Source organism: Anopheles moucheti, chromosome 3 (assembly GCF_943734755.1).
Source record: "Anopheles moucheti chromosome 3, idAnoMoucSN_F20_07, whole genome shotgun sequence".
NCBI lineage: Eukaryota > Metazoa > Arthropoda > Insecta > Diptera > Culicidae > Anopheles > Anopheles moucheti.
This window is the reverse complement of record NC_069141.1, coordinates 856,713-876,626: the sequence shown is the minus strand read 5'-3', so window position 1 is coordinate 876,626 and position 19,914 is coordinate 856,713. Positions and strand designations below refer to the sequence as shown.

Sequence of the window (19,914 nt, the reverse complement as noted above, 5' to 3'; positions counted from 1 at the left end):
AGTACATCACGTGAAGGGTTGAGGATGTTATGTTATTCATAAAAAGTGGTTGTATAGGGAAACGAACACAGGTTGATACGTTGGTTGGTAAGTTGGTAAAAAGGTTCGACACCTCTGCACGTTACGTAGGCAACCGTGTATTTAAGATTTCACTTGGAATATCTTCACGTGGATGTTCAGGCAAGCACGTAAAGTATTTTCGATTGTTTTAAATTCAACAGGATATTCCAATACTTATTCAACTTCAATAATTTCCACCAATTGTTCTTATCCAAGTACCAAAAGCGACAAAGGAATTTAAATGAAAACACGTTTTTGACAGCTGTCTTGCAAATCAGCTGTCAGCGTTTGCGCGTGTGTGTGCGTTTCGTTGTGTACAGCTTTATTTTCTCGGCCCATTTTGAAAAGCAAGAGTTTTTGTTGCTGGCCCCGTTCGCTGCTGTTGTTCAGAAACTTCTCGCGAAACAATAAGAGCGGTTGGTGCACGTTTTGCTGTTACGCGAAACACTGGCCCAGGTAGTGGGTGTGTGTATGTGCGTGTCGAACGTTGTGGAAATATTAGACGACGTTCGAAAAAAGCCAACTTTCAGTACGGAAAAGGAGACACTAATGTAAAGTGCAGTGCAGTGCGCATCAAACATACGGCCCCAAAGGAAAGGGTGGCGAAAACACACAACCCCTAATCGTAAGTGTGGTAAGCACAGGCAAAACCACAACCAACGGTGTGGGCAAAAAATCAAGCAGAGTGTCGCGAGTGTGTGTATGTTCGGCTGTCGTTTCTATTTTTCTTCTGTTGGATGTAGCAATGCATCCCGAAATTGGCCCGTTTTGTTTCACGCCATAAGGAGTTTGCCCTTCAGGTCCTTCAGCCCCGATCGACACAATTCCAGACGCAAATCTTTGTGTGTAGGGTTCCTGTGCTACACGACGAACGCAACAACGAAGGTTGCTTTGTTATGTTTGCTGGCACCTCATCCGGGGGTGCCTTTTTCCGTGCTTGTTAATTGTCGAACTCTGGGTAAAACTAGGAGCTAATCAACAGAAATCGAAAGGGCAATCTATCGGGGTGAATCAGCAGTGCGGTGGAATCGGAAGCAAAGCAACAGCTCGCCTCGGAGCTCGTCTTTCTAATGTCTCTATTCGGTCGGAAGTGACGTAAACGGAGGGGTGAATTTGTGGTGTTGTGTTGTGTTTATTTTTTTGAAGTCTCTGTTGCCTGAAGGTTATCTTCTCTCGTGCTGACCGTGTGTTGAAACACATCTATATGAGAGATTTTTTTTCTAGTTATGTAGTAGCCGCCTCGCTTTGGTCAAATAGTTCGATAACATTTAAGTAAAGATCTCGAACGGTTTACATTTCATGCCTCTGAAAAAGAAATCTTCTTTTCACGGTTAACAATCGTTGAGCGTTTATGCTGTTATAAAATAATTCCGTTTTACAAAAATACGAAACCAAGCCTCAAATTTGATCCCCACCCCTGAAATCGTTCAGGAAGCTGGTAGAGAGAGGAAAAAAACGTACGCAATTGTAATGAGACAGCACAACAACGTTCTGTGTGGATGACGTCGTTTTTACGTGCGTGTGCGATGATGGATAAAGCGTGTGAGTGTGCATAGGCGAACAAAATGCGTCCTACAAATGTCTAGTGTGTTGAATATATACACCATTTGCTATGGTGCGTATGTTTGGATGGTGAATTGTTCCAAAGTTCATAAAGTCTCGTAAGTTCGTAAGTTCCAAGTCTAGTAACCGCTACCGTGTGAGGTACCGCTCCATTATGCCTCGCGGAGTGCGTCGTTTGAATCCAAGCAATTCGTTTCGTTCTTCTGTTGCTACCACCAGCATCATCGTCATCATCATTCTCATTCTCATGATCAACAACACACCATTCACAGTGTGCCGTTGCGACTGTCAGTGTGTGTATGGTCCAATGTTTACAAAATAACGCCCTCGATACTTATTTACGTTGTCCTACGAATGCGTGATAGGGCATTGTGTTTTGAAGCTGCGTGAGGGTACCTGAGTAAGCTATAAAAGGAAAATTATATATCTTATATTCAATGCTTAGAGTCCTCAGTATCATTTACACGTGTGTCTTAAGAATGAGTCATGTGACATGCGTTTGCCTGCCGTTCGGATCGTTTCCCTAACGGAGCCAGATTTCTGCATGTTTTCGTTTCGTGCATTTTTCATACGCCAGCTTTTCCTTTGTGTGTGCGCGCATATGTCAGTCCGGCGATGACACCCATTCCAGTGCGTTTCTACAGTCGCGATGCATCGCTACACGGAACCCCTCGGGACCATCCAAACAAAGAGTATCTGCGGCAAAGGTATTCAATCGTCTGCATGCGCTGAGTAATGGTTACACGAATGTCCCGCAAGACACACAACTAAACAAGAGTCTCGATTTGGTTTTGGTTTCATTGTTCTGGGGACGGAACCTGTCACGAAAATTGGCACAAAAATAGCATAAGAAGAAAGGACGCAGTGCGCGACAACACTGCGTAGCGGTGGTAGTCGTGTTCATTCATGTTTGACCAGACAGGTATGAATCAACGTACCCAAGTGAGGACAATCGACAAAGTGACCTTTTTCAGTTCGTCGAGGAAGGATAACAAGGATTTAGTGTAGGCGAGTGTACACTTAGGATGTTTTGTCAACTAAAGTTATTGTAACACAACGTCTGCTCAAGAGATCCTGGTGTATGGTGTAGTTACGCACACTGCATTGCGGACAAGAGTAGCAATTTGTATATACAATTTCCTTCTGTAACCTAAAACCAATTCAAACCCTAAATTGTCTTACTTTCTATTGCAACATGTGAGGATCTTGAAGAGATTTCGAAAAAGAAACGATAATAGATAATTTTGTTGCTTAAACTACACACCACACGGAATGTGTTCCGTATCATTCCACGTCAGGGTTTGATAAGAAAAACATGAAACCTGCTCCAGTTTCCATTATACATTCCTCACGATGGTTGTTATTTATTCCAACATTGCAAAATCTGCTTAATCCTAGCGGCCGTCTGGCGGGTGGATCGTTTGCCACTTCAATACTCAAGTTCTCGAGGCGCAGGAGACGACCAGACACAAAAACACACAGAGTGCCAAACAACCCCTTCCGTGGCGTTAATATCGCCTGTTTACCCGTACCAGTCTGTCACTAGCTTGCCCGGGTTGCACATTACATTGCACGTGCTGCATCGCGTTGTATGGACTCTGCTGGTTGGAGTTGAATTTCCCTCCACCATCACTCTCATTAGACACGATGGGAGAGTGTTGGTGGTGGGTGGTTGATTGGAAAAGTGCAACCCGGCAAGATGAGCTTGTTTTTGTCTGGTGTGCTGAGATGTACGGCTGCCTAGAAGGCTGACAGTGTGTGCTGTCTGCTTGGTTTGCTCGCTAACTGATGTAATGGGTCGATAATATTGAAATCGATTTCTTGTTATTGTTTGCGTTTTCCTGCGGCCCCAACAGCGAGAAGCGGTGGCCTGGTTAGCCAACTGATAAACGGCAAATTAAAAGCCATGCAGTGTACTGCTGATCGCTCACGTGCAAGTGCAATAGCCGGAGTGGTATGTTGCATACGATTTCGTGCTGGAATAGAATCGGGTGCCGATAGAGAGTAGTGAATTATCCATCACGGAAATAGGAAGGCATTTCGTTAATGGATAACAATTATACTTGTGTCAAATGGGGTAACACGTTTCATCATTGAAATGAGAAATTCGTATATTGGGTCGTCTCAAGATAACTATCGGAAGTGATCAATTAATCCTTCCAACCACATTCGAAAAGTGCTTCATACTTGAACCGATCCCATGATTGCTGTTTATGAACGAACATTTATTGGTTGATTCCGGATTCAACTCCCGGTTCAACTTCGAATTTACTTCGATTCAACTCAGGACTCGGTTCTGATTCAATTCCGGAATAGTAGTAAGAGACACCAAAGTCAACTCTAGTTGGCAAAAAAATCATTATAGAACGCTTTCTCGTCGATCAACTCAGTAAAAATTTATTTAACAAAGCACAAGATCTGGCATACATATGCGAAATTTAATCGTGTGGAAAACAGCTAACATAACGCTGCATATAATGTTACCCTTTCTTTAAGGCTTGAAACACTTTCTCCAAAACTCTTTTCCTATGCTGTCTTAGTGCATTATCATTAAGCTCCATTGTTTTACCGGCGGGTGTATGTCACTTTACTTTCATCATAACCTTTCCATTTGACGCAATCGGACGGGTCATGAAATATGCATTCCTTTCTGTAGAAGGTAGCGCACATTGCATTATGTTGTGTAATGGCTCCCTTTCGGTGACGGAACAAAACGCGGAGGGTAACACTCTCCCACAAAATAAGAAAAATAAAACAAAACACAAAAGGTTCACCACCACGCATCAACCTGGGATCCGATTGACCGATTAACCCGGAAAAAGACACGTTAGTAGACACGTTAGAAATCGTTTCCAATGTCACTCCTTCCGCCATTCCGTTCTGTCAGCTGTGTTTAATTACGATGCTAATGGCGATAGCGAAAGAAACGAAGTCTTATCGGTAGTTAAAAGTTACACGGGGAAGTTTCTAGTTTGCTCTGTAGCGGTACCGGTTGGTTTGTGAGTGTGTTTTGATAACACCACTGTACGTTTTGTATGTCACTTGTTTATGATTCATGCTTGGCAAAGCTAAGTTCAGTTGTCCGAGGGTGACAGGTTGCTTACGCAGCGAGAGTAGCTTGAACCACTCGAGCCTCGAAAACAAAGAGTTCAAGGTGGTGTACGAAGAACTCGTTCAGAATTGTTTCGGTGACAATGAAGGCAAGATGAACGCATTTTCATGGACGATTTGATGTTGGTTAAATAACCTGTATTCTAATCTATCTTTTACGGATCTTCACTAACCTGAATTGAGAAAAAATCATATAAACCAGGACGGATTGCTCAAAATGTCATCCGCGCTTGCGGTAACCGTTGTTCCAAATCTCGATTCTGACATTCAAGGGTAGTGAGCTGATAGGAACAGTCACAGCGCCTAAAACTTCCATACGCATGGCACAGTTGTGCGTACGATTTCAAGTTCGACTCGAATGTGCCGTGCGTTGTGTGATGTCGTATCAGGTTTGGTGTGCGTATCTTAATACAGGGTGTATCTGTTTCGCGGGTCTTTGAAGCCAACCCACGAACAAGGCGATCGTTTTCAAGGTGCGATCACGCACACTGTCTTGGTTGCGGATCAGATGTTTTTGCTTTATAACCGTGGTGCTACATAAAATAGTGAAACGAACGTGCACGGCATCGCGACAACATATAATTCGTGTTGAATAGGAAGTAGTAGTAGTACGATCGTAAAGAAGGGTTGCTTTAATCGGACGGTTGAACATACGCAGTGGTTTAGTGCAATGTCACCGTGCGAGGCAAAGGCAAACAGGTATGACGACAAACTAATATTAATAAACATGCGCAATTAGTACGTCTGGCGATCGTACGAATGGGCCACGATACAACGGATCATCGGTTTTGTTGTCTTTATGAAGATTTATGTCGTTGGCTAGTATTTGAGTACATTGACACTATCTGTTAGTTCTGTTATTAACTATTTCTACACTAATAACAGTTCCAAAACGTAGAATTTCTCGCAAAGAAAATGGAGTTGGTTTTTATAGCAAACCAACCGACTACCAAAATGGAAACAATTCTTTTCTCATCAGCATTGCAACTTCCGCCATGAGCAACGTACTTGCTGGTAGTAAACCGTGCATCGGAAGCAATATCAAATTGTTTAAGGTCGTGAAGATACTTCCGTCTAATGTAGACGATTGTTAAACACACGGAAAAAGAAAAATACCCCCTGATGGTAAAACCTTCATGCTGAACACGGTGTGGAATGGAATTTGGCACAATAGCAACATCGTTGTATCCACTGTACGCTGTATTCTTGCACGTGCCAATGTAAGGAACCATTCTCCCAATGGCTGGCTCTGCATGGAAGGGGTAGTGAACGATTTGTTTGTATCCGGCAATGGAGTTGGAGTATATTAGAAGAAAAAAAAGCTTCAGAAGGACGCAAACAATTCGCATGTATAATGGCGGTTTTTCTTAAAGAAAAAGAAAATTAATTCGCGATCATTTCCTGCTCTTCTGCAACGTCGTCTATATTTATGTATCTTAGAAAAACACCAACAATCATTAATTTCGGTGTCTATTCGCGTGGTAATTTTCCCGTGAATCATTAATGGCGATCCTCTTTCGTGTTGTGTTAAACATTGTTAACGTAAAATAGAATAAAATAAAATGTGCCAACCTACTCTCCAGCCCTCTTCAAATCTTGATCCGCCTTGTACACCACTCCGTTATGATTAACGAGGGTGCGAACGCTATCATTGACTCTCGGTAGACCACTTTCTCGCACGAATGAGCATATTTGACGGCGTAAATAGTCGGTGCGCTTAACGGTGGCTTGATGGAAGACCCGCGGAGGTTGTAATGTTTGTTTACCCATTCATTTCGTTGGCGATATGATGATGGTACACGGAGCCCCTGTTGCCAATGTATGCGTAAGATGTGAGTCTCTCGATGTATATACGTCTTCTTCCGTTTACTGATCTCCCATTATTATTAGTACCCGGCATCCTCCTCATCGACCCAATGTCGCGCAATGTAGGTCCCTACGAATGCAACAACGCCATAAGCGCCGTTTGACAGATACGGCCGTAATTAGGTCAGTGGGAGATTGTGTTTTCGTTGAGGTAGGATTTCCCATCCCCGGTCCGTTTTTGCAGAATGGTGTCGTCGTCCTTCAACCAACCCCCCTTCTGGGCATCACAGTTGTTTTGTCGTTTTTGGTGGTGGTAAGCGAGATAGGCAAAGTTAGTGTAACAAACACGGGCATCATCATCGTCACCTGCTACTTAAGACGTAATTTCACCTTACCGGCCGAACTGCACCCTGGACCCATGCTTCCCAAACCGTGATTCCGTCCAGTGGGTGTTTTATTATCAATCAACAAAGTATTACCCACAGTATTGAATTGATCGACATTATCAGAGGGTGTATGTATTAGGACGTGCACGCGCTTCTATCGAATGTTATGAGATGGAACGAATTTTTGCCCACCATTATTCGCATTCGTTTGGTTGTGGGGCAAGGAATGCAACATGAATCAGAGATTTCATGCGAGTAAACGTGTGTGCCGTCTCTATCTTTATAGGTGTTTGATTAAAGGACGCGTGGTTAAGTGCGAGCTGCACTTATTGAATGCAATATACATCGCAACACATACGTGTTAGCGTTGGTTCAGAAGTTTGTTCAGGGTTTGTTCGGCAGAAGACGATAGCCGTCGAGCTTGGCGGGTTCGGTAATGGACACTATTGCGGCACAAGACGGCCGGTGCAATGAACTGATCGTGTGCCGCATTCCTCCTAACAATATCCGCGTACAACATGCGCCACCCCACCCTTGATAGGGTATGACTGTGTGCAAAAATCTACACTCCCCAACAAGCAAAGCTTTCATTGTAAAATCCACGGTTTAAGTTTCTGCTTACTGTTTAGCGTTAACATTTTGTTGCTTCGGCTGTTGATTCTGTAACATTTTGTTTAATCGACTCTGTTTTCGTTTTGTTTACTTTCACAGTACACAACGTCTACATACACGACAGAAGAGAAAAAACCCCACACAACACCGTGTATCAGAAAGTAAAGGCACAGCCAGCTATACAAAATTACTGACACACGGACAACGGATCACCCCCATAGAGTACAAGTTGGTGCAATAATTCGCTTTACGAATAGAACGAACGAGTAGATCACATACAGGTGGTGTGGCGAAAGAAACGCAAAGGCACGCGTTTGCAACGAGACGGCAACAAAACAGTAGATCGCAATCGCGATCATCGAGAGCCGCCCCGCAGCGTCATAGTGACTTGTGGTGGTTGGTGCAGGGGCGCCCATTCCCATATGCTGGCCGATAATATGCGCAGTAGAACTGTGCAGACCTGCAGGCGGCAACACTGTAGCGTATAGAAACTGCAGCAACACTGCCGCCAGAGATACGACTTACTGGCAAAACACGATCGAGTGTACGGAATCGATCAGCTTCAATACAGTGCGCAGCTAGTATACGGGAATAATAATAAGGTGCAAAACAGTAAGACAGCGTGTTTGGAGCAATAATCTAACATCGACGAGCACACGTGAAATAGTGTTGTATTAACGATGCGCCTTACCGGTGGCATCGCAATCGGTCTGTCACCGCAGTAGCGGCATGGAACGAAAGTGTTTTTGGAGTGTGTCTCGCACAAGCGAGTAATGTGCTGAACTACAATAAACATCCTAACATCATTTGGAAACGAAGAACCGAGCGTACAAGGGAATGTTGCTGAGATAGTCGAACCAGAAGTACAGGTCGAACGATCTGAGTTACATTCTTTACACGAAACGATCATCGTCGAAACGTCGATTCGTCGTCCGAGTGAACATTAACCTCCGGAACTGTAATCATTTCGGTCGCCTTATAAGGAATGCTGCTAAGCTAAAGGATCGAAGAGGATATCGAAAGCGTTGGCGAGACTGATCAAACGAATGCGGTGGTGCGGTTCGTCTAGTGTACCGCTGGTAGGCGTGGGGAAACGCGCGAGGAGGCAGGAAATAAAGCGAACGAAGGAAACCGAAAGTAGAAGGAAGCCTGGTGGACGGTTGTCGTAGAATACGATAGAAAGTATCAGCAACACGCCATCACGATGTTCATATTCCACGTGGATCAAGGTCGCATGTTGACCTTTAAGACGGAGTGCATGATGAATGAGTGAGTGCGCTAGTTCTTGCTATATGGATTTATATGCAATGAAGCTAACATTTCGTTTGTATTGTAGCATTCGGAAGCTGAAGGAGATGATAGAACGGAACCACGCAATACCGGCCAGGAATATCGTACTGCTTGTCAGCGGTGGCGTGCTGCTGCACGATGACAGTCGCGCCTGTGATTATGCAACTGGCACTGACACAAATCCGATCTATATGTTTTGTAAAACGGTCGGAGAGTCGCCGCTTCTGTCACCCGGACCCATCAAGGAGAGTACGTACGGGAGGAATGCACTTCTGAAAAAAGCATATAGTAAAACATATTGTGTATACTTATTCTTTTCCTATCCGTACACTGTTATAGCTGAGGTCGATCTGGAAGGTCTAGTGAGGAAAAGTCTGGAGCTTCCCATTTCATTTTCGACGCTCGCTGCACGTGCACAGTTGGCTCAAAATATCTATGAGATGGGTCGCGAGGAGCTGCGGCGTTGTGAAGCGCTCGTACATGAGCAACATCTGCAACAGCAGGGCTGGGCGGCAGTTGTCGCAAACATGGAGGACACAATCAAAGAGTTTCAGGCAAGGCGCGAGTGTTTTAATGCTTTTTACGAGGAACAGTTAGAGATTCACGGGGAACAGATGAAAATTTTGGAAGAGTGAGTGTTTTTGTTGTTGTCCTTATTTGTGCCATATTAATCGAGAACACGTTTCGGAACTAAACACGATTTATGTTTTATTTTGCAGTTTTGACAAAAGCCTACAACAGCTGGCAGACATTCCAATCCTATCGCCACTGATGGAAAATGCCGAATCACGCCCGTACGGCGTGTTTAATGAGGTGTTTAACCCAAGCATAACGACAAACAGTGGTACTAGCAGAACGGCTAGTAATAACAAGCAATCCGAGCAAGTAGCAGCCGGTGCGATTGAATCTTCGAGCCAGGCACCGACGGAAGGGAGAACAAGTGACGATACGGGTACACAAACGGCAAATTTGTCAGAGCCTCAAAACCCAGACGCGGTGGAAAGTGGTGCAGAAATGACAACAGCTGAAGGTGCAACGAATGAGATCGTGTTGACGGAGGTGGAACGAGCGAGAGGTATATCGCTGCTCGACTGGATATCCGAAAGGAAGGGTCATCTAACGCTAAAGCGTATGGCCGAGGAATGTCGGATCAATATCGACAAATTCAACCGAGCACAATTGATGAACTTCAATGAACGCATTGACAAAGCGGTGAAACAATCGCAAAGTGTAAGTATGATGCAAAGGACTGGCAAGAGCTTGTAAAAAATACAAAAATATTTTTTTAGCTAGTAAAATATTTTTACAAATATTGTAAAACATTTATTTTTCTTTCCGCTTGACTGTTTGCAGCATGAAATAAAGGTCGTCAAGGGATTGGAGGAACGATTACGAGGGTTGGATGAATTGCTAGCGACCGCAAAAAAACTTCTCGACGATCAAAATGCAAGAGCGCAAGGTATTTTGAAAAATCAGGAACGTGCGACCAAAATCGGTGATGTTTCAGTCCTTCCCGATCTGTGTTCGATGCACCAGAACACGTTGCAAGTGATGAAAGGCAACCATGAAAATCTTCTGGAATATCGGCGTCGTTGCACGGTTGCGAAGGATGAGCTTGGTTTCAACCTAACCAAAAGAGTAAAGTGAGTGTGGTCATTTAGTGCTTCTGTACGATGGTTCTGTGTAATAGTCGGAAATTGTAATGTACTTTCATATGCAGGTACATTATGAACGTGGAAACAAGGGTGCATGAGCTGGACAGTACCCTGCAACTTTACCATACGTCGCTGCAGCGCTTGCGAAAGCATCTGAACATCATCGATCAAATTCATCTGGTGCCCAGCACATACGTGAGCGCCGTGACGGAAGTGGTCCGTCGGCGTATGTTTTCTAGCGCATTCTTAAAGGTAAGCATTCTGCACAATGTAATCTCGAGAAGCATCAACAGTTAATTTGATCTCACTTTCCCGTTTGCAGTGGGCTTCCGATTTGGCATGCCGCCTGATGATGATATACAACGAGGAAGTAGCAAGACGTGACAATTTTGCTAAAATGTTTGAGGGTCACTTCCTGAGCACTCTGTTTCCAGGCATGAACGATATGCCACCGTCCTACGCCATACAGGCACCATCGGTGTTCGATTCTAGTCTACCAGCGTTGGACAAGCAGGGTATGAGAGCTTCAGCAATGTACATTATGCTATGAACGTTTACTGATTATTGCACATTTCGCTACGATCTGAATTATATAGACCTTGTAGAACTGTCCCGTTACCTGCCTGAACTGACGGAAAGGTATCCGCTACCGAATATAGCTTCTGTGATAGATTTTTTTCAAGCTCGATCGGTAGAGCAGCAGCGACTGCAGCAAAATGATGGTAGTAACGCCGAGAAAGACGATGTCTCCATTCGAAGCAAAGACAACGCAAATGCATCCAGTAACGAAAACGTCGAATCTTCGAATGTGGCCGACCAGCAAACAGGCGTAAAAGAAAGTGATAAGTAAGAACGCATGCTGTGTTTGTTGTTGGCAAGACTTAATTAAACTTTTTGTTTTTTTTTATCTTGCCAGCAGGATTGGAGCGGAATCGGAAACCGACACCGAGGATTATGAAAAGGTTCAGAATCAAAGTCCACTCGGTGGATGTTCCAGGCGAGAGGATACACCGAAGATACCTGTTGCGATGACGTGCACCGTTGCTACTTGCACCGAACCGATAGAGACGGTTTGTGCGGAGACACTAACAGAGGTGCGATTTGACGACATAATTCCTCCGAACGCTACTGGACGCACAGCGATCACAGGGACGAACACTACTACTAATATAGTTAGTTGCATGGCTACTAACATTTTGACCACTTCTACTAACACCGCTTCTACTAACAATGTTGGCATAATGAGTGCGCACGGTGAGAACGGTGCAAAAGCTGTAACGACCGAACTCGTGGAACAGCAACCCCCATTGTCGGTTTACCATCCGGCCATACCAGAAGAAAATGCTTCATCTGGGGTCGGTGTTGGTATGGCGAACCTTGACGGTCGCTGCCCTTTGTACGTTCCGAGCTCACTCGAGGGTGGACGCAGGCTGCGTAAAGGAATTTTCACACGCACCTCCTCATCGGAGCGGTCCAGTAGCTCGCAGGAGCTGCTGTTACTGGCGCTAATGGAACCGAGCCCGGGCAATGTAGTGCTGAGATCGCCATGCGAGGAAGGAGAGTTTATTAATAGCGAATTTTACATCGACGAATCGCTGCCTTCAAGTGCGGCCAGTGTCGAACGACGTCAACAGCTGGAGCATCACCAGCAGCAGCATCAGCAACAGCCGTATTATACGCAAGAGATTCGGCACTCGTTCGCAGATTGTCTGTTAGCCCGCGGCCGAAGCAGCTATGACGAGGGAACCGTTATTATGCTTCTGCAGGTACAGAGAGACCTAGAAACATACACGGATCTAACGAACTTAAAAAGAAAAATTTGCACGAAATCAATTATTATTTTTTTGCATACGATAATTTTTCCACATGTCGCGTTTCTTGTTTTCTACGATTTTTGTTTGTTAAATTTAATCGTGAAGGATTACAAGTGCATTTGCTTGGGCATATTATCAATATCAATCTATCATTGTTTCAATAGCTCTGATGTATTCTCATCTATATTTATTTGCGTTTCATTTGAATCGTTTGATTAATGATGCACCGTTGACTGGAAGCCTTGACTTAACATTAACGACAAACTAACAATACACCTTGCAATGAAACAGTCTTATCAACAAACTCACTCATGTTTTGAAATATATTTCATCTAGGATAATATCGGCACGACGCGCTTGGAAGTGGAAAGACTCAAAGGTTTACTCAGCAGTGTTCACCAGCTATCGCAGGATTCGATGATGATGTTGCGGGATCAGTTGGCACGGGTGCGTGCCGAGTCCGAAACCAATCGCACGCAGTTCCAATCAGAGTTAAGTGCAGTGGATCGGGCGTGGAATGATATTCAGCAGATGGCACGCAATCGCGAACGAGAAACTATTCAGCAGCTAACGGTCGATCACGAGTTGGAAATGAACGACTTACGCAAGAGCGTTCATCAGATGGATGATGAAATTCAATCGCTACGGTCAGACAACAGTACAATGAAGGCGAGCCACATCGAAACAGTATCGAGTTACGAGCAAGAAAAGAAGTTACTGAATGATCAGATTGCCCAAATGCACAAGGTAATCGAACGGCAGGAGAGTCAGCTAGCGAATTCCGAGACAGACCATAAGCAGGCAATCCAGGAGGTAATTGAGCAGTTGGAGCACAAGCACCGAACCGAAATTGAATCGTTACGCTGCCGGTTCAAGCTAATGGCGACCAGTATGGATCGTTCACCATCCGACACGAGTCTTGAGAAGATCGAGAAGCCGGACATGATCGACATTGGGACGCATGAGCAGCTGCTGGCGCAGGTGCGTGATGATTGCCAGCAAGAAAAAGAACGAGCAGTAAGGTCGGCGGTCGAGGAAGCACGACAACGATGGGAAGCAAATGCCATTGGCAGTGGTGGCGTTGCTGTTGGTAGTGCGGGCAGTGCGGGACGGTTGCACCGTTCGTATGGAGCGGCTGGTTCACCTAGCAGTGGCAGCCAGGACGTGTACAAGCGCATCCTGGATGAAAAGGATCGTCAATTGGACGAGTTGCGCGATAAGGAATCACAACTGCTTCGGGAGGTAATGCGTATGCGGGAAACGATTCAATCCCTTACCGATCCTGAGTTGAGTCCGTTGAATGATCATAGCTGTCGCGAACAGTTGGAAGCGCTGGAAACAGATCGGCAACAGATGACGGAAGAGCTTGTTAAACTGCATGAGGGTATGAAAATGCTTGAGATGGAAAAGAGCACTTTGTCTCGTGAGCTGGAAAAGCATCGGAAAGACACATCACAGTTGTTGACATGTTCCGAAGGAGATACCGTAACGTATGTGTGGAATCCCCTTTATGCGCAGTACACCATTGTGCAGGTATGTGATAATTAGTGCAAAATGAACCATTAAGAACAGCATTATATGTGCATATGGGCATGTTGGGGTGCGTGATTAATATGAACTAATAATATAATAATTTAAACTTCTCCATTAATACTCATTTCAGGTATCAGATTTCATCTACTTCATGCACGAAAGCAGCTATAAGGAACTGGCCATAATGCCACCAGTAAAGAATGAGCTACCATCAGTTTTGTTCGGTTTTGGGACAGTTATGCGCAAGGACTTTTGTCATGCACGTAAAGATGATAACCGGTACGGCGTTTCACGAGGTACCCAATTCTATCGCGTAAAGCTAAAGGCTGCAAGTGTTGCAAAGAAGAGTAAAGGTAATGCATAAACTAAGTCGAGGGTTAAATGGCGAGAGAGTTTAATAATTTTACTTCTTCTTTGAAAGGTCGCCCATGGTCGAGTAGAGCAGAGTCATATCAACAACCTCCCACGGCTGTGGTGACGATTGAAATGCAATCAAGCAGTAATACGGCACCAATTAACAGCAGTGTCACCGGTAGGTTGATAGATTCTTTTGCACAAACGGAACAACCGTCATCATCTTCAACCACGGTATCGACGGAGGCCATGCTGATCGGGACATCGATCGGAGACGGTAGTAAATCGCCGACCGGTACTAGTCGCGACATGATCGACTCTGGTGTGGTCGAGCAGCAGCGCAGCAGCTATCGTGAGCGCAACATTAGCATCACGGATGAGGACGATTTGGTAGCTGGGATCGGATCGACTGGTAGTATCGATCGTATCCGCTATCAGAGCGTCTGTGAGGAGGACGATCCAGCCGGTGAGGATGATACGGACGGTGGCCTTCCGGAAAGCACCGGTGGTAGCAGCAGTGCGACGGTAAATTTCTATTTGTGATAGTTTTCCCTTTAGTTTCGGTTTTTTTGTTCTATGTACTTCCTTTCGCTGTTGGTTGGTTTCGCTGCTACATCCTGCCGTTACGGGGTTTTACATATTACGCACGCATTCATACATGCTCATACCGACGTGCACTTACACGGATAAAAAAAAAAGGTTCTCAATGTCGTATTAGGTTTTATTGTAAGATATTTTACTACCTTTACTTGGTGCAATCTTCACTGTCACAACACTATACATGTATCATGGCATACTTTGCATTAAGCTGGGCTCATTTAGAAAATGCACAGATTTGAAAACTCAATTCTGTCTGCGAAGGTTTCTTTACCTTCGTATTGAATCATTTTGTTCATTTGTTCAATTATCATTCATGTGTTTTGCGTATTAACTAAGTGCAATGTGTTCAAGTATTAGCTATTGTTTTAATTTTATCTTATCATCGCCAATGATACACAGCTTATTCATCATTCATGAACGTACATTTGTATACTGAAATCATTGATCATATGTAACAATGTAATAGGCATAATCGTTACTCAACTATTAGTCCCACGATTATTTTGCAGCCTTCTTTTACTTACTGGTTACATTTACTCGATTGTTTTCATAAATTAATGCGAGCACAATATATATTACTGTTGCTTTTAAATTGTCTATCATTTTGGAACAACTTCTAATCACACATGAATAACAAGTTCATTTTATGCAGCTTTTATATCATTTGTAGTTAACGAATAAACTAATGCTCGTAATTCATTTTAGCGAGGTTTTGGAGCAGCTAATAAGGACAACAGCTCGTGTTGAGCGAAATAATATCCATTGTTGTTGACATTCATTATTTCTGCTTGCTGTTTCTATCTATCTATGCGTAGTTAGCTTGAAATAATTGCATCGCATCCACGCCTCACACGCGAGGCTGTACCTACTGTTCCTAACCGAGTATGATTTTATGCGCTTGCTGATATGTTGCATCCGCAATTCTACAAACCCAATACGTTTTGTTTTAGTTTTGTTGTATTGATTGTTGATCCTCCTTCGGTTTTCTCCAGTTGATGCTGCTTAAAGCTTTTCTACTTCTCAACGGCGACGAGGAATGATGATCATGAATGATGAAGATGGAAAAATGATGAAGATCAGAACGATTGTGATGTAAATGATGAATTCAGTCGGTGATGTAATTTCAGTGATAGAATCGAGGGGTTGTATTACGGGAAAATTGCCCATGCGCATCTGTCGTTAGGTCACTTGTGCTAGTTGGGGCAAAAGAAGAGAAAAGAGATGAAGAAACAAAAATGAAGCTAATTCATACAATAACATAGTGTTGTGTGCATGATAAAACCACCAGAACGGCAGTGAAAATAGGGTATTAAAACGGGTGGGGTTTGTTTTAAGTGAGGAATGCTGTACCTACATCGAATATTATACATTCATCCAAATTGCTCTCATTGACTTCCCAGGATCGGTGAGAAAAGGACCCATGGTGTACAAGGAGGAGACAAAATCAAAATCAAAAAAGCAACATACCGTGATGGCGTTTTAATGTTAGAATAGAAAGCACCAAGTTACAGCAGGACAGTTTGACGAGGGATAAGTTTCACGGGCCGACATTATGTGTACAAAGTTTTGCAAACAGAGGTAGGGAGACATGCTGAAACAGATGATAAAGGAAAGGGAGACTGCAAGAGTAACCCCAGCCCCAGTACCGGACAAAATAAGTTGCGTGTTTGTGGTGGTAGAAGCGAAACGAACCGTGCCGTACGATCAGTGCTTAGCTTCGGAAGAATGCTTCTCAAAAATCGGAACAGACGAAAAACATAGAAGAAATAAAACAATGAAATTATTCTAACGAAAATTTAAAATAAAAAAAAACCGTATAAACTGCTTTCGGAGTTCGAAAGATAATTTAGAAATATTGAATTGCCTATCTTTTAGGCAGTTCATCGCAACGTTTCAATTCTCTACCCGTTTCGGTTTCTGTTTTTCCTTATATCGCTGGAATTGTTTCTATTCATTTTTGATGCTTAATGCTACTTAGTCTATTTGAGCACAATCAACTTCCACATCGTGATCGTTTGCTTATTTTCTGCTGCTGCCGCTGCTACGCAATTAATATTTCCCATCTGCTTGGTATAGATATCCTATGCTGCTTTTTAGCGCTTCCTCGAAGCCTTTTTCTAACCTGTTTAAACTACCGGCAAAAGAAAAATCAAACCGATTCCTTTCGTACATCGACTCTTTTGGCCTTACGGACGTGGACATCCTCACACTTACATAACGTGCATGCGACTACTAACAGCTAGATCAACAGCATCATTCACCATCATCCTCACCAGTCGCAAGCTAACCAGTAAGCAAACTCGATCATGTAGGTTGAATTAACTGCTCGATCAAGGAATAACACAGTCTATGCAACGCTCTTTTTTCTTCTTTCCATCCCGTTTTTGCTAACTCCACACATCGTGTCTCTAAAAACGCGGCACAGGATTATCCGTCTTGCTACACAAGCGCCACTTCCATAGTTGCCATTCGCACAGCTGCGTTACGCACCATGACGGGCTCTCAGATGCGAGGTTCACCATCGCTCGTCACTGCAACTTCAGCACCGACCATCATCGCCGACAGTGGTAACAACAGTGAAGCGTCCACTGCCAGCGTCCACACTCATCCGCTTTCCACCAACAACGACTCACAGCCGGCACAATCGTCGCTGACGATCGAAAGTGGCGGTGCCGGGTACGGATCAATCGCTGATGATGTGAGCGATTCGGCCGACTCCGAGTATCGGTCGCTTGAAGGCAACGATCCGGAGGACAGTGACAGTGCAGCGGCTCCACTGCCCAAAACACAAGACGATCGTAGCGACCATTAAGTGCATTGGTTTTAAGTTAAACAATATTAAAGCTTCGCTATAATACTGGAGAATGCAAGAGTGGCCGTGTGAGGTTTCAGTATCTGGTAACTGAATGTTTGAGCAATTGCTTGTGTGGTTTTTAGGGTTTTGTGTCCGCATGTGTGTGTTATACCATATGTAATAACAACGTGGGTGTGATTTCATTATGCTTTGTATTAGAAAAAAATAATCAATTTTGCGTAATGTTCCAAAAAGTTTAAGATAGCTTATGTTACTGTCTTGGTTGTTTTTTTGATAATTTCATTACTAACTCTGTACTTCATTCATACGACATTATTGGCTTGGGAAGGTGTTTATCCTTCAGCACAGCACAGTATGACCTGTATTGGTGATCTTTATGAATGAATCTTTACATCAACTACACGAAATCAATAGCAAAACACAGCAGAACCGTCTACAATTGCCTCATTCACACATCTGTGCACATCTTTGCGAGATTAAGGAAAGGAAGGGAGCACATTTTTGAGGGAAGAAAACACTATACATTCAGCAACAGTCGGCGTAATGCGTGATACATGAAGAGCGTGAACCAACCCGGGCAGCGATGCCCAGCTCTCTAAAGGAACTGTAAATTATCTCCTTTTAGTCTTTTGCTAACATACCCCCTGCTTTTCTATTACGAATACGAATTCCTTCTCTACCAAACAATCACGAATGCAAATGGACGATTTAGGGGTGAATTGGATGCTTACGATGTGGTAGTTGGAGATTGCTTCGAACCAATGCATGGTGGACATACAAATGAGAGCAGGGAATGTAAAGGATTGTTATAACTAATTTAAGTAGCCGATGGACAAAATCCTGAATACACAGATATCTCGGTAACACGTATGATAGAATGCTTTGAAATAAGAAGAAACGTGTGTGGCGATCGTGCGTGTGTGAAGTGACTACGTAAGCGAAGACAAACAAGTTGAAGGCAGTAGTACGTAAAAACATAAAGAAAGAAGATAGACATTTAGAACAATTCAACTGTTACGCTTATGTTCAATGGCTGCAGGGGACCTGAAGTGCGTTATTGTGGCGTCAGTAATTTGAGTAAGAGGAGATGAAATGTGTGTGTTGAAATCTCGTGCCTGCCAATGTGAAACTAAGAAGGACGCTCTACATTGGAGCTAAGCTGGCGAAGGTGTAACACCACCCACCTGTGAAAGGACAAGTTGACGTTTGTAAATGTGTTTTAATGGGCTTGACGACAGCAGACCAACCGGCGCATTAAAAAAAACTGTATCAATAGTAAGAAAGGCATACATTAGAAGTCCAATTTTCGGTTCGACACAAGATAAGCAGGTTTTTGATTCTCGCGGGATTTCATGAAAGAGCACGGAAGACGGGAATGAATGATCACACTATAAAGTTGTAAAGTATGTGTTCGTATTGAAGGTGATAGCATGTAGAAATGGAACACTTCGTAAACGAAGCTGTGTCGCTAGAATGATTATTATTTGATTAGGTTAAGATTTTGTCACACCGCTAATGTTTGCTACTATCGATAAACAATTACCGTAAGTACTATTGCAACTGTTCATAGTGATCTGAAAAAAAAAAACAGCGGCTATCCGTTTATCGGACGTGATATGGCAGAAGCAAACCGTGGGAGAATGTAAGGAAACTGAGTATGGAACTAATAGATGAAATAAAAAAGAAAATTTAACGATGAGCTCATGTGTGATGTTATCGGGCTTTTGCATGTAAATCGATCTGGTTTTTATTTTCGATCATTGCCTTTATCAAGCTTTAAGCGATGGTTATAATTATGCGCCATAAAATACTCCTTTGAGTAAACGGCAGAGATGCATCTTCCACGTTTGGGACAGTGATAATCGTTGCTGCAGGGATGGATAGGCATGTGTTTTTGTGGTCGGAAATTACAACAACTCTGCCTTTAATCTGCTAACGAGATCACGACCAAGTTTGTTATGGTTAATGTGGTGCCACGTTTTTTCTCTCTCTCTCGATGTTGCGAAAAACCCTCCATGTGACTGTCCCAATTTAATACAAACAACCTGATTAGGGGTTTCCAGTTCGCATCTGCAAGTCGCCAATCGCTCTCGAACGCGAGGTAGATCGGTAGTATTTTGTTTTCCGTTGTTTTCTTATGTTGGTGATTTTTACAGCGCGCTTAACAGCGATCTGGGTGTGCAATTAAGTAAAGGTTATGCTGAGAGGCATATCCGTGATCGTGATCGTTGCCGTGCTTTGGTACTCTTTTGCGTTCGGTCTTATTATCGGTCGCTGCAAATCGGCCTCCTCCGTAAATAAGGGAAGGGATAATT

At 43.7% G+C, this 19,914-nt stretch overlaps 1 protein-coding gene across 4 annotated transcripts; it reads left to right on the top strand.

The window, feature by feature from the left end:
* Positions 1 to 556: 556 nt before the first annotated feature.
* Positions 557 to 19,240, top strand: LOC128300743 (RB1-inducible coiled-coil protein 1). 4 transcript variants are annotated; one of them, XM_053036920.1, is made up of 14 exons: positions 557 to 685; positions 7,638 to 8,807; positions 8,875 to 9,077; positions 9,168 to 9,459; positions 9,548 to 10,058; positions 10,182 to 10,471; positions 10,549 to 10,735; positions 10,806 to 10,998; positions 11,080 to 11,329; positions 11,403 to 11,577; positions 12,634 to 13,830; positions 13,961 to 14,183; positions 14,252 to 14,709; positions 17,210 to 19,240. In XM_053036920.1, exons 2-14 carry the CDS (start codon positions 8,743 to 8,745, stop codon positions 17,594 to 17,596), a joined length of 4,431 nt encoding a protein of 1,476 aa, XP_052892880.1. In that variant the 5' UTR covers positions 557 to 685; positions 7,638 to 8,742; the 3' UTR covers positions 17,597 to 19,240. The 4 variants fall into 4 exon arrangements, with proteins under 4 accessions (XP_052892880.1, XP_052892879.1, XP_052892882.1 ...); XM_053036919.1 differs by having other exon boundaries at positions 11,400 to 11,577; XM_053036922.1 differs by lacking the exon at positions 17,210 to 19,240 and adding an exon at positions 16,185 to 16,603 and having other exon boundaries at positions 11,400 to 11,577.
* The last annotated feature ends 674 nt before the right edge of the window (positions 19,241 to 19,914 follow it).

Excerpts from the sequence above, each read along its gene's own strand:
- LOC128300743 (XM_053036919.1), top strand. The coding sequence starts at position 8,743 with ATGTTCATATTCCACGTGGATCAAGGTCGCATGTTGACCTTTAAGACG. Across the intron at positions 10,059-10,181 it reads CGGTGAAACAATCGCAAAGT|CATGAAATAAAGGTCGTCAA; the intron begins GTAAGTATGATG and ends GACTGTTTGCAG. Across the intron at positions 10,472-10,548 it reads AACCTAACCAAAAGAGTAAA|GTACATTATGAACGTGGAAA; the intron begins GTGAGTGTGGTC and ends TTTCATATGCAG.